This window comes from Rhopalosiphum maidis, chromosome 3, assembly GCF_003676215.2.
Source record: "Rhopalosiphum maidis isolate BTI-1 chromosome 3, ASM367621v3, whole genome shotgun sequence".
NCBI classification, from domain to species: Eukaryota; Metazoa; Arthropoda; class Insecta; order Hemiptera; family Aphididae; genus Rhopalosiphum; species Rhopalosiphum maidis.
In genome coordinates this window covers 32,950,458-32,966,260 of record NC_040879.1, presented here as the reverse complement: position 1 = coordinate 32,966,260, position 15,803 = coordinate 32,950,458, and the positions used below count along the sequence as shown (strand labels likewise).

Here is a 15,803-nt window from a genome sequence, read left to right as displayed (position 1 = left end):
GTACTTGAATTTTTTGATTTGTGTATAGTTGTAATTATATAATAATAACGTAGTGAAATCATATAAAACATATTTTTAAATAAATAACAGTATTTTTAATAAAAAAATAATAATAATGTTTACATATTTATTTTTGACAAATGTGTGTTTAATTTAAACCAAATGAAAGTATCTGTTAATTACATATAATTATATTATATATACTAAGAAAATTATTTTTATCTTACTCTCTGTTTGTTTACACATTAGTTTGCATTTTACTGACTTAAGTGGTTAGAAATACAGACGTTCTTAAAATTATACTATATATATATTAATTTGTGAGTATTTTTTTGTGTAAAAACTTCTAAATTGTTTTCAAAATCGTTATATTATCAAAATTAGAATACATCATATTTGGTGCACACGTGAAGTACGGAAAATATAATCTTAGAGTACTTCTTGGGTTACTAATATAAATGAAAAATATCAGTTTATTTCAGCGCGAATGGACACATTGAGTGAAACTGTCTAGGTAATACGATGATATATCAAGAAAACATATTGTATGTAAAACAATATACAAAATACTTTTAGTAGGTACTTTCTGTATTTATAATTAATAAACTGTGACTATGACGACCATTAGTACGTATAGAAAAATATTCAACGAGTTATTGCTAAAAATACGAGTAGTTGAGTCTGTTTAATAATATATAATTTTTTCCTTTTATTTATTTATTTATTTTTTGTCAAAAACGACAACTATTGCGTGCTCTACTAGAAACCGTAAAAAATGTATACGTACGAAAAAAAAAGGAGTGATTACGGCAGACAATGCCGATTTCACAACACGGGGCCAACAATAATGATTGATATGATGACGGACCTCAGCTTGGAGGATAATTGGATACAGAGAAATCCTGTTGACAAGACCACTAACGAAACCACCAAATGGTCAGAACACGAGGTATAATATGTTTTTCACGAGTAAAAAACTGCGACTTTTTTACACTGTGTGTGTATAGGCCAATACGATACGCGTGAAGTATGTGAATCGCGGAATTTCACACAGGGAAGGCGGCTGGCCGGTTGACGTAAACCTGGACGATCCGGAACAAGTATCTAGATTCAAGCGGAAAGCGGAAAAGGATAAACTGTATTTAGAATCGGTTAAGACAGTGTCAGTTGTATGTAAATATATTCGCAAAAATATTATCGTCAAATACTGGTAGTATTAAAATAACGTGAATATTATATAATAATACTACAATTCCCGCGTCCCATTCGTTTCAACAAAAATCAAATATATATGCTTTATTCGTATAATAAATAGTCAATATACGACGTATCGCACAGTACGATACTATAATAATCCCCACTATTGAACCATACCATACCATACCATACCATACCATACGTTTTTAACCTATTAAATAAAATAATATGAGGGAACTTTTATATATATATATACCCACGTATATTAATGTTCAATAACCACATGGCTAATTTCAGCTCACCGAGCACTTCATAAGACAAAACAATGCAATAAATATATTCCAACCATACTTTACCGATCCAAAAACTAAAGAATTTCGAACGCAAGTTCCGTCTCATCGGACGGTGGCGATATTGTTAGACCCGTGCGATTCAGCGAGACCGGTACGTAACATATCTTGGTCATCGGAAAACAGCACGCACCTTGCGATCAGTTACTCCGAAATGAGATTCCAAATGGACGATCCAAATAACAGTCCTAACTCCTATGTATTTGACACGGGTAAGAAAGTAAATATTTAAAAATCATACGATAATATTATTATGTTATACATCTACCATAAGGTTACAACAGTAATATTAGTTTACTAATTATTACTGAGAAAAAAAATCGCCACGAAGACATTTTCAGTATGTGTCGGAATAGCAGTAGTATTAGCCGTGTTAATAAAAATAAGAAAAAGTTTAAGATGACTTTTGTCTTACAAAATAATAGTTTAACGAATGGGAAATTTCTCCATCTATATTTGTCTATGGCTAACGATAATTTTATTTTTATTTTTTTTACCACATCACTAGAAGGGTTACAATACGTACTACATGTTCAACACGAAATAACGAGTTAAAACGCATTTTATATTTTCGAAATTTAAAGCGACGGCGCAAGACGTGTTAAAGGGAATCAACACACCTCTATATTAATAAGGTACCCCAAAATACGCAGATAATTGGTTTTTGAAAGTCATTTCGTAGCTAAATTTATACGAGTTAAATTTAATTAATTAGATTAAAAATAATGGCGGACCCTATTTGTATTTATTGACTATGATATAGTAGTAGTACGTTGTATTTATCGGTGACCGTTTTAACCACACGCTTCTAAATGTCTATATGAAAAATAAATTTCATATGTTGCTGATTATGTTTTGGAAACTTTAAAACGTTAATAATATGCTTTGTAGGAATCAATCAACTCTTACTAAATATAAATATATTATATTATATTAGGTATATTATATATTGTATGTTATAAAATAAATATTTCATAATTCTTACAGGGTGCAACAAATAACTATCAAATATGATTTATTTAATTACGATTATAGTATTTAATTTTTAACTATCAATAAAATCTCAATGGGTCTTAAAATTTTAAATTTCCAAAATGTCTTTACGAATAATTCTTATACATAGGTCAATCATTCCCATTATAGATATTTGAAAGGAGAAACATAAATAAAAATAGCTTGCCGTAATACTCTTATGTCTGTATTAAAGTATTACTAATACATTGGCATAATATTTTTTATATATTATTATACATCGTTAGTTCCAATTTGAACGAAACTACTTATTTAAACGATGAATAATAATATTTTAATTAATTTACTATAATTTAAAAACAGTATTCGAGTGAACTTGAACTTGTATGTATTTCTATTATTAAGAACATTTTTTATTTATTTTAAAACATCACATAATTTTAAGTATGAATCTATTTTTACTGTTTTAAAAAATATTTACAAAACGATTTTATTAAATTGTGAGTTATATTAATTATTAATTGACATAAAATGTTATACACCTAAGAAGTAGTGTATTGTGTGTTCTATCCAAGTTTTTTCTCGAGGACAAGGTGCGAAATCTACATAAATTGGTATTATTTACCGCGTGAACACAAATGATAGGCCCACAGTGAACATTTTGATTTGACCACACACATAAAGTAAAAAGATTTTTTTCTGTTCCACATTTAATAGTTTAACTTTTTAATGTTTACAATAATGCATATAGTTCAGCCAATTCATTATCACAAACATGTGAAGGTAGAATTATTTCTCATTTCATTAATAACACTCAATTTATTTTAATAAGCCCATGGTAAATAACAATACCCAATTCAACTGTTTGTAATAAAGTTAAACAGATTAAGTAGTGCATTATTATAATATTCCAGCATGCGTTGATACAAAAAACTTAATTACACAAAAATTGGTACATAATTAATAATAAAAAATGTATATTTAAGTTTATGAACAAAAACAGAGGAAAAAATGTAGACTATGACACTGAGTGTAGAATTAACATACTTACATACCCTAAATTTACAAACTCTAAACCCATCGCCTTAGCTCACTAGGCCATGAGTCTACGAATAATTTAATTACTATTAAATAAGTTGAAATAAATAAAATACCGAATCGAGAATTTGTAAAACGGTACACGATTTTATAAAAAATTTACAAGGAAAAAATAAACTAAGTGCACTAATAGAACTATCAAACAGTTGGAGTGTAGTGTGTAATGTTCGAAGCTAAAATTTACATCTGTTTAATCTATTCCAGAGTTATTGTTGAGTGTGCTCTCGTGTGTTACCATATTCTATTTTTTATTACCTTACAAAACTAAGAGTTATAAAATGTATTATTTGTGTTCACGTGGATAAAATGTGTTATTTGTGTTCACGCGGATAAAATGTACAATTTATGTCCATACAGTAAACAAAACCAATTTATGTATAATTCGCCCCTTGTCCCCGTGTAAAAACTTGGATAGAACGCACAATATACTACTACTCACCTACATTTATATTATATAACTATTAATATAATAACTTTCTTTTTTTTTCTATTAAGAACTATAAAAATTGAAAAATATATACATTCTGTAATAATTTATACGATAAATAATAGAGATAATTGATTACAGAACTGGGCGGCTTGATCAAAGGAGGTGTCCAACAACACTACTTCACATATCGCATTATAATAACTATAAATGCTAATAATATAATAAATGCATTATTTTTGGAAAAAATGTATATCAATCCACTGGTTACTATAATACTTAAAGTAAAAAATATGACTTTAATAATCACATCAAAAATCATGATCACCTTGGTGACATAGGCTGATAAACTATTTCCGCTCAGAATCGTATACGATGATCAATGAATTAAAATTTAACAGATCTATAAACGTGAACCACTCAATGCCTAATGTAATACAGCTGAGTGGTACTCACTTACCTACTTTTTTAGAATATTTATACTATTTTTTCTTAAAAGATTACAAGCGTCCACAACGAGAACAGCAATAATAATAATAATTGTAATTGTATTGATATTATGATTATGTGTGTTTTTTTCCATTTTTGTGTCTTTCGTACTTTTTTTTAGAAATATAAACGCATCGTTTTCATCTTATATTTCTTTCTAGAAATTATATCAGGTGTGTGGGTCAAAAGTAAAAAATTCTCGGTACTTTTAAAAATAACCGAGAGGATCTAAAACAAAATTAAAAAAAGAGAGAATTTTTAAGCAAAACCAGTTGATTTTTGTCATAATTAAAAAACGAATAACTTTAGATACTTGACATTTCCAAAAAATCTTTGTATTATATCTTTATTTATAGTATTTTATATATTTGAAATATTTTTAAGTTATTTGTAAAGATTTGAAATTTTGAATCTATTTTGAAATGTTATTATAAGATAGTATAATTTTTTATACATTTTATATTACTTTAAGTGTCTAAACCAAAAAAGTCCCTCAGTCGAGCATAGAGGGGAATATATGGAAAGCATGAATAATTATCAATTTGTTTTAATTATAAATACAAAAATTATATTATGTTTTTGAAAAATCGATTTTGTAATATTATAAATATTTTAAGAATATTAAATGATAATAAATAAAACTCTTAGTAATTAAGGCATTAATCGAAGGGTGGGGCAATGAATGACTTAAGTATAGAACTATAATAAATGTATACTATAATTGACATACTTAGCTTAATTATAAATTATTACTATCAAAAAGATGTGAACGCTAGCATCAAATTCTGGACTTATTACTAATAATAATATATTATTATATTATTATTACTTATTTATATTTTATAAATAATAAATTCGATTAGTAAATATTTTTACAAATTTTTATTTTCGATAAACTTTCTGAACATACATTGAATGATGTACGAATGTTTTGAATTTATAGAGATGTTTACCTTTCCATATTTTACGATGGAGTCACCATGCCCGATCACTAATATTAAGTTCCACCACAGAGACGGACAACTACTCGCTGGTGGATTGATGAATGGTCAGGTCGCGTTGTGGGACATGCGAAACAGTTACAAAAATATTGGCATCAGTGAAATAAGAAATGGCCATAACGATTCAGTACTTAGTCTCCAATGGATTCAATCCAAGACTAACTCAGAATTTATGACAGCTTCCAGAGATGGTCAGGTAAGTAAATATTAATGAATGATTGGGTCAAATTTATCTATTATCAATATAAAAATATATTGTCCACATATTTGGTTATTTCAAAAGATAAAAGAGACGTCTAAACGAAGTAATGGAATACATTTGCACTTAGTAATTTATGTCTAGTTAAGTAAAAAATCGTCAGAAGCGTGAAAAATAAAAAATTGTTCCAAAATCGTATCAGTTTTTAATTCAAATTCAAGCTAAAAAATGGATTCACCAAAACTATTTTTTTTTTTTGTTGAAATGTTTACTTGCCAGAATGTAATGAAAAAAATAATAATTTGTGAATTTATATTTTACAACTAACGTCTGGGCACAACTAGGGTGTGGACATATCTTTAATAGTGTGATGTATTTGGGTAAGGCCGAATTGCACTTATTTTAGTTGAATTGCACTTGGGTTAAAAAAAAAGTATTTCCATAAAATTATCATACATTTTAAAGGGTAAATAATTTTCCGAGGTAAATTATGTGGTTTTCGTGGTAACTGTAGAACATTCATCTACATATAGTTTTGAAAGATAACCACGATGGGTACAACGCCATTTAACACCGTTACTTACACGTTTTTCGTTGTAAAATTTACAACTTTAATACACAATTAGGTCACAGCCCTCATTCACTTTTAATAATTTTTAAATTGTTCATATTTACACAGCGACGTAAAAATGTGTACTAACTGTAGTTTACACAGGTCTAAATAAATGGTTCCCAACGTGGGCGCTACCGCCCTTTGTGGGCATTTTTCAATTTGAAGGAGGCGTTTTATGGGAGGTGGCGCTAAAGGGGTGCTCATCTTTCATTTGCATTTTTATTGTTCATAACTGATTGCAATGAAATGTATAACTGCATAGAGTAAAAACTAATTTAAAATACCAAATGTAATACACAGAGTTATGTAGGTAGATAGTAGATATAATGTTTATGGATACTTAAATAATATAAAAATTATTATCTTATCAAACTATAGAATCTAGATACTAGGTAGGTACTTGACGTTATTATTATCTTATCGTCCTATCGTACTAATGCTTACATCCATTGAGCCAGATATCATTTCGTTAGCAGAAAACCACCAACCTCAGGGCAGTCACTAGTCACATAAGTATTTTTTGTGTTATTATGTTATATTAGTAAATTCGAAATCAAATTATATAATTCATATTAATATTATATTATTATTTTAATTTTTAATTTTTTTAATTTATATTTTCTTATTCCTAGTATTCCTACTAAGTAGGTATTTTAATTAAAAATTCACCAAATTGTAGCGTTAAAATGTAAAATTATACTTTTTCTTTAATTGAATAGCTTATTAAAAAATAAAAAAATAATCTTTTGAAAAAATTAATTTTTTTTTTGAGGTATGAGATTTTAAAAATCTAAAAGGGGCGTTGAGTAAAAAAAGGTTGGGAATCACTGGTCTAAATAGTAACACGGTGTAAAATATAAGTATTAATCTTGTATTTAATCTTGATTTTTTTGTCGATTTTTGGCGACAGTAATTTTCTGCGTGACTGCGTTATCTAATGAACTAATACAATGTATCACTGTGCCATAATGCTCTTAAATAGGTAGTCCGTAACGTTTGTAAACATTCGTAATAGTTTTAACGGGTTTTCACTGTACACGTTCGACTCGTAACAAGTTTCCACGGTTTTTCCATTTTAACTCTTTTTTTTGAACGAGTGCAGTTCAACCACTACCTGATATTTACCCGAGTGCAGTTCGGTCATTACCTTTTTTCAATCCAAGTGCAATTCGACCATTTCTTTGTAGGTAATAAGTGCAATTCGACTATCCCGATGTTTTTTACAGATCATATGGTGGGATACCAGAAACCTCAAAGAACCTACGGACAAATTGGTCTTAGATTTATTGAGAAATGAAGCCCATGGCGAACCGGAATGGATTCAATCGGGCCGGACTGATGGAGCCACTTGCTTGGAATACAATTTTTCGATTCCAATACGCTTCGTGGTACGTACAAGTGTTTACACGAGATAGACATTCTACAATTATATTAAAATACTTTGTTTTTTGATAATTAGTATTATCCGTCACAAATGATCGTAAAAACAACTGATAACTAAAATAATGATTATTTTTAATTACACAAAATAAAACATATGATAATTGATATAGGTACATGGGCATACGTTTTACATAATTTGATTATTATATTTAAAAATTAAAATTAGGAACTCAACTGAAAGTAAGCGGGAATAAAATGTCATGAAAACCACGGAAACTTTAAATTTAATTTTTGGTCGCGTTTGTTATGACTTTATAAGTGTATAATATATGGTTAATAGTTTTAGATAGAAAAATAAAAATTGTTACATGTATAATAGTGCAAAATATTAGCACATTGGTCAGTATAATGATAAGTACATAATATTGTTATTGCTTGCGCGACTTGATATAAAAAGTTTCCTCTAAATGTTTTTATACGAAAATCCATCTGTTATTTTCACATTGATGAAACAGCATTTGAAATTGACATTTATATTATTATGTCTTATGGCTGAGATCGTTCTATAAATGTGTTTGACATGGAGAGCATTACTATGACATCACGAACCATCTGCAGATAATCTAATAAATCATATAGATAAAATCAATATTGCATGTATTCGTATGCAGTAGAGATAACAATTTAGTATTTTTATTTTTTAAAAATATAATATTATACTTATAATTTCAAAAATTATTTATTTTTATCTGAAAACGAAAAATAAAACATTGTTTTTTATTATTTAAAAGTAGATTGGCACAAGCCACGGAAAGGTGTTTGATGGAAACCGTAAGGGCAAAACAGTGACTGAAAAAATAACATATACATATAAATGCCATCCGGGCTCCATACGTTCATTGAGACGTAATCCGGGGTATTTAAAAAACTTTTTAACCGTCTGCAATTGGCAGGCAACCATATGGTCAGAAGACGTAAAGGAATCATTCATAATGTGCACTAAGTACCTACATTAAATACCAATATTAAAACAGTAGAAACGAAAAAAAACTAAGTATTTTATTATATACATCATATTATTATATTTTAATATTATAGACATCACAATGTAAGATTAACCGACGGCCAATGGAGTAATTCAAAGAATTCAGTTTTTTATTTGACTAGATACGATGGGTTCATGGAATGTTGGGATATCTTACAGAACCAACAACATCCGATACTTTCAATTAAGGTGCCCAAGAATCGTAAAATAGACATAACGAGACAACGAATAGAAATTAAATTTATATTAGTTTTTTTTTTTTTTTTATTTAGTTGACTGACAAAAAATTAAATTGTATTACTTGCCATGAAGACGGAGCACTGTTAGCCGTCGGTGATGACTGTGGTAAAACACGCGTGGTTGAAATGAACGATTGGTTTGTGACTCCCGGACCATATGATAGAGTTCGGTTGACAACTGTGAGTCGCGTAGTATAGGTTATATTTTCAACAAACTAAAGAACACATTGTTTTTGTGACCCCCTCCCCCCCAAAAAAAGACAGTTATTTGAAGTTTAGAGTTTTAAGCTTTAGAACTATGATAGTAAAAAAATCTTGATTGGTTATAGGGCTCTCTTAAATTTATTTTTAAACGATTTTTTTTTTAAAAATCAAGTCACCAACGTTATAAAACTTATAATCTTACAATTACATTTTTTTTCTTGGTAGCAAATTAAATTTAAAAAAAATAAATTGTTTAACTGAATTTTCGTAATATTTATAAATTTGTTAATAGTATTTTCATATTGTGTACTTACTACTAGTACTAGTAAGGAAATTATTATTATTTTATTATTTTTCATAATATATATTATCTACTATTTATTTATTATTTTTTTTTTGTTATTATACTATTAGCTGAATTTAATTTTAATTGAACCTAATTATTATATTCTTATATCTTGAATGAAAATTTGTAGAAAAATGTTTGATATCTGAAAATAGTTTAATGATTCATGTAGAAACTAATATAAGCCATGGATATAAATAATTGTCGGAAATACAGTAAACGACAAATTTTAATTTTTTTATTATTGATCAATAGATGTTTGAGAGGCAAAGTAGACTAGAAAAGATCAGGGAAGGTAAACTCCGTGAACAGAAAACTAAAATAAATTTCAAGTCAACTGATAATAACGACGATTCTTTGAAAAAATCTGAATTATTTAGAACTGCAGCTGTGGATGGAGATATATCCGAACTCATTGAAAAAGCGGTGAGTTATTGTAATTTTATGTTTTTCAATAATCAGCTGCGAGCATTGCGTATTTACGTACTTTACGGTTAATTTATTGGTATAGATGAAATAAATTAGTATAATTAGTATTTCATAGAATAAATTGTTTATATACATATAACCACCAAAAAACGGATGTAATTTATGAAATGAAAATTCAGTTTCAGTGCCACGGTTCGCTTAATGAAATGACTGAAGATGATGTTACGGAAGAAGTTAAATCGGAAGAATTTACAACTGAAGAATAAAAAAACTGGATATTTTTTTTTCATTTAATTATCGGGCTATTAGATATTGATTTATATTAGATACTTACCAATATATAATATAATGACCATATTCTCAAAACAATCAAATTTTAGATTAAATACCTAATTAGATTCATAAAAATTATCAGTAGATAACTGTGACCAATCTGTAAATTCTTCAAACTGTTTAATATTTATAATAATAATAATCATATTGTTCTTTTGTTGAGTTTTTTACTTATATGACTTGGGAGTACTTTTTTTAGAGCTACTCGAACTACCGTGCTCTAATAACTTTATCAAATAAAATACTTACATCCTCCTACAATTTCGTGTACCATATGACGAAATGATGGATCGCATGCAAAATAACAAGCATTGTCTATGGTAAAATTGTGTTGACAAATATTTCATGAAAATCTTTTATCACATTAAACATCTTTCAAATTTTATTTGCAAACGAGTTTACCTGTCCATGCAATGTATACTATACACAAAGCGCACGTAAACAGTAAATTATCTATTTATATTAAATATTGCAACACATACACGTCCACACGCGTCCTGTATAATAATATTATTATTAATACCACTAGGATTGTATATTTTCGTTGTTATATCCGCGCATTTTTTTTTTTTTATTTTAACCAAAAATAATATTATAATATAATAACAGAGCGCTTGACGCGCATTCGTAGCGGCATCAGCCGGCGTTGCTGCCTCGGGTGAGTTTCTTTTAAGTTTCAGAGTTTGCTGTGTATGTTATGGATAATATAATTAGGAAACACGTGAGACCACCAAAACGCATCGACTACGGTATACATGACGACCCGGCACACTGGACACATTAAAATATTATATACAGGGCGATTCACCAACCATTCTCGCCTCGAATCCACGCACAACACACTAACGATGCTATACAGTTATTATAATATTATTTATTATACACTCGGCGTGTGCGTCCCCTTCGGCCCCGGATCCGGGAAAGTGGTCCTGTTTAAAATCATATTTTTCACGTTCTTTCAGATCGACTTCAACGTCCAATTACGCTAGTTAATACTACTTGAAATAGGTTGTACACGTCGTGGCATCATTAGTCAATGCAATAATTCGACGAATCATAAATATCCGATGACGGATTCTTTACTTGTACACAACAGTTTTAAAAATAAAATATAAAAACAACATTTAGGGTGAAGTGGACATTTTTGAACTCGCGACGTATGTATGTCACGTTAAACTATGTTAATCTTATAGTTTGTTATCGATTCGATTGTAATGCTAATAAATTAAATAAAAATTATAATATTTAAACAATCAATCTGAAACCGTAAAGCAATATCACAGTATAATCATTCTTAAACATTTGAACAAAAAAAGCTTAAAAAAAAATTTCAATTATTAATTTTAAATATTTTTGAATTTCAATAGAAATCCATTAAAGAAACACAGTTTTGTATTTTCGAGATCTTTAATAAGTAAAAACAGAGTGATAATAATGAGTAATAATCAAGTATAGCCAATAAAAAAGTGTTCCTAAAACTAATATTTCTAACTTTTTAGAAATTATTAACTCAGTTTTATTCTCAAAACAGTATGACAACTTGATTCATCTATAATAGAATATGTGCTTAAAAATGAATCCTAAAGAGTACTGATAATAAATTAAAACAAAAACCTAATGACATTTCCACGTTGTACAACGCTCTGTTTATGTTTAATAAAAAAAATTATAACATGAAAAAATAAAAATTGAAAAAAGTCCTGTCACTGAGAACTGTTTTAATAACTTATAATATATTATTATACATTTTTCGCTTCACTTAAAACATATTCTAATGTATGTATATATATATATTATAACCTATTTACATAATATTATTATTTGAATGATACCTAGAGTATGGTAATTGTAGAGAATAAAATCTTCTTTAACTTCTTCTTTTTAGTATCTTCTGCACATTATAATATATGTAAAGTAGCTATAAAAACCATAAAATAATAAAACCAGACAAATAGTATTATAGGACGGAAGGTTTTGCTAAGTATTAAATACATTTTATTATTGTTGTACTCGTACCTCTATCGTAAAATAATATATTAATTAATCACAAATATAATATCATTAAAACTGATTCATATGTATAGTTGGTACTTTAACATAATAAAATCATCACATAGTTTGTAAAGTTATTTAACTAATTAATTATATGACTCTTTGTTGTAATATTGTTGGGTTTTTTTACAGTAACTGAAACAAAAACAATTAATTATAACTACAATAATAATGTGTAGTTACTAATGCTGTATTAAGATAAAAGCTTTTACATATATTATAATTATAGGTATCCCATTATAATACACATAAAATATTAATTGTAAATTATTGTGTTTTCTACTAAAAGATTTTGACTAAGATAAAAAAAAATCAATAATTTATGTCTATTTTCACATAAGTTGTTCTTAAAGCGGTATAAAATACCAAAAACACAGTATTCGTTTATAAGTGTTATTAGTTCAGTTTTTTACTAGATTCGTAGGTGAAGATATATACAATTTTAAATTTTAACACAAAATTAATACTGAACGTAGTTAAAACAATAACGTTGAATATTAAACAAAAAATCAATTTTAAATCTTAATGTAAGAATAATCATAATTAACTCTACAAATATATAAAATTCTTTATACGTTTTTCTTAAAGTAAATCAATAATATTGAAAATATATAGTCACAATTTCATTTTAAAAGCGTCTATTGTTCAGATGTTGATGACATTATATATTTAAAATTTAAATGAATAAAATAGCGATTAATCTTCAAAAATGGTTTATTATTATTCATAAAAACTTGAGGTATTCCATTATTGTATAAATTTTAGTTTTCTATAGACCATGGAATTTTCAATATATTTAGACTAATTTTTAGCTATTTATGGACAGTTTAATTTTATAAGATTTAATTTTAATGTTAATAAATAATGTTGACTTTGTTAAAAGCTTAAAAATATTAAACAATGTTTCTTATAATATGTTGTAACTATAGCATTAAAAAACATCAAAAATACACGTGATTAATTTCGTTTATGGGAATTCGTAATATCAGACTTTAATGAAATTGGGTGATAAAAAATAATAATAAAGAACTTAGTTACTTTGTTAGAATTCAAAAAATTTTTACCATAGGGACTTGAAACTTTTGGTCGTATATTATTATTTTCTATGTAGAGATAAAATTTAATTTACCAAATATTTTTACAACCTATTTTTAAGTTATTATCCCACACATTTATTCACATCGTTCTGCAGTACACTAAAATATTAGTATAAAAATATAATAAACTATATACTAAAATACAAATTAAAAAAAAAAAAACATATAACATGATGTAATATTATAATACAATGTATATAATGTATAGTTTTTATATAGTTAATAAATATAGTGTCGCTATTATAATACATTTTCACGATATAAAAAATAAGCTATAAAATTGTTTTGGAAATAGAGGCTAACGTCTCCGTTTAGAATCGCTTTTCGTATATAACGATCTATCATTGAGCTCAAATTTAACTCATCCGTTTACTCAATGACGAGGTGGTGAACACGAAACTTGCTATACGGGAATATTGCAAAGTGCAACGGGGGCGAACTCCATTTTATTTTTACATGTATATATATACATATTATATACATACAATTATTTATACCATTTAGAATTATTATGGTTTTTTACATTTTTTTATATGTCCGTTATTATTATGCATAATAGTGTCGAATGGCGCCTAAAATATAAAATGCTTTTTTGAAGACGTTGACGGGTTTCAATAGTTCCACAATAGAAAAGTATATACCCATCACCGCAAAAAAACCGTTACGGATATAATTATATATAAAAAAAAATTCTGCTAAACAAAGACCATTGATTTGTCTCGCAAAATCATCGAACACATTTTATTTTCAAATTGATAACGTGTTTTAGTGCACAGGTATTAGTGTCGGATAATACAATACAATATTGCTTTGCGTTGTGTTTCGGTATAGATTGTAAAGATATGCCTTATTATTCGCGACGTAGGCTACGTATACGAAATGTTTATTTTTCTCGCCGGAGACACGAGAAAAACAAAATATAATAATCTATAATATATAATACATAATAATACCCTGAAATCCATAATGGCCGATAACAAGCGCTTAATTTATAATATACCTATATTGTATTGCCATCGTATGCGTATCACATTTATTTTCTGTTAATTCGGGATTATGTAAAATGTAATGTTTGTTCCTTGAGGGTGACATAATGCAGGTATTAACTTATAATGTGTTTAATGTATTCGTATGTGAATCCCTGATTTTAATTTAGAATTCTGATATTAAAGTGTAATCTTTTTTTCTCTCTGGTTGTATCCTAAATCCAGCAATAAAAAAGTTGTAATTGATCTGTTGATCAGTGCCACAGTAAGCCCCAAAGCGATAAATGTCACTAACGATAGGGATAATATGTGTACCTACATCTATATGTTTATTTTTATTTTTTTTCCATCGCACCACTTATTTGATCTAAAAATAAACGCTCTTCTCTCTTTAACAATAAAATTAACAAATAATAATATGTGCTTTGTAATAATTTTTATTTAAATAGTCTAAGAATTGTTAATTTTAATGTAGATAACTAATACAATTGTTGAAATGATCAACCTTTTTTTTATCACAATCTAATTATTATACCTAATTATTATCAAGTTTAATGTGTTGTGTTACTTAATCTGTTAATCAGTTTAATAATTTATTGTTTTTAATAATTACAATAGCAAGAAACTACTTTTTTTTTTAGATTTAAAAATTAAATGCTTAATATGATATTAAAATAATAAAATGTATTATTATTTATAATGAATATCAAATATTTTTTTTTTAACTTTCATAAAATAAATATAATATAATATATTGATATATACACAAATGAAAATGTACTTAATAAGACATTTTTTGTTATCGATCGCATTATTAACTAACCTCTTCAATTTTTAAAGCGCTTTGACCACTGGTTATAATAATTATAGTACCTTAATTTTCTAACCGATAATAATTTTGATTTCTTATTTGATATAAATTATGATTATTAAGAACTTAATTATTCGTAGAATAATGACACGTACCTATATTAGGTATTCAGAATTAACTTGTTAAGCCACATAATAATATGGACGATAACGATACATTTTTTTTTCAATAAATTATATGTAATTACTAGGTTTATACGGTAGAGTCTCTAATTATACATGGCACACAATAATATAATGTGTAACTGCATAAACATGATGCCTATACGTAATAAAAAATATATTGTAATAATATTTAGGGTGGATAATGATACCTTGTGTATAAAAAAAAAAATTCTCATCCCCCATATTTCATTGATACGGAATATTGCCTTATAACAATGAATTAATTTATATTCTGATTTTTGGAATTTTTGAGTACCATATTTTAGAATACTTAAATTTTCTATGCTATTTAAAGAGTAACCTAGTGT

General features: G+C 27.1%; 1 protein-coding gene across 1 annotated transcript; it reads left to right on the top strand.

The window, feature by feature from the left end:
• Positions 1-775: 775 nt before the first annotated feature.
• Positions 776-10,258, top strand: LOC113557902 (dynein intermediate chain 3, ciliary-like). Its single transcript, XM_026963444.1, has 10 exons — positions 776-949; positions 1,008-1,169; positions 1,495-1,759; positions 5,477-5,730; positions 7,573-7,734; positions 8,524-8,732; positions 8,828-8,963; positions 9,047-9,193; positions 9,819-9,989; positions 10,178-10,258. Exons 1-10 carry the CDS (start codon positions 776-778, stop codon positions 10,256-10,258), a joined length of 1,761 nt encoding a protein of 586 aa, XP_026819245.1.
• Positions 10,259-15,803: the final 5,545 nt, after the last annotated feature.

Coding starts and splice junctions, on each gene's coding strand:
- LOC113557902 (XM_026963444.1), top strand. CDS start 776: ATGTATACGTACGAAAAAAAAAGGAGTGATTACGGCAGACAATGCCGA. Junction 1,760..5,476: donor CTCCTATGTATTTGACACGG/GTAAGAAAGTAA, acceptor TTGAATTTATAG/AGATGTTTACCTTTCCATAT. Junction 7,735..8,523: donor CGATTCCAATACGCTTCGTG/GTACGTACAAGT, acceptor ATTTAAAAGTAG/ATTGGCACAAGCCACGGAAA.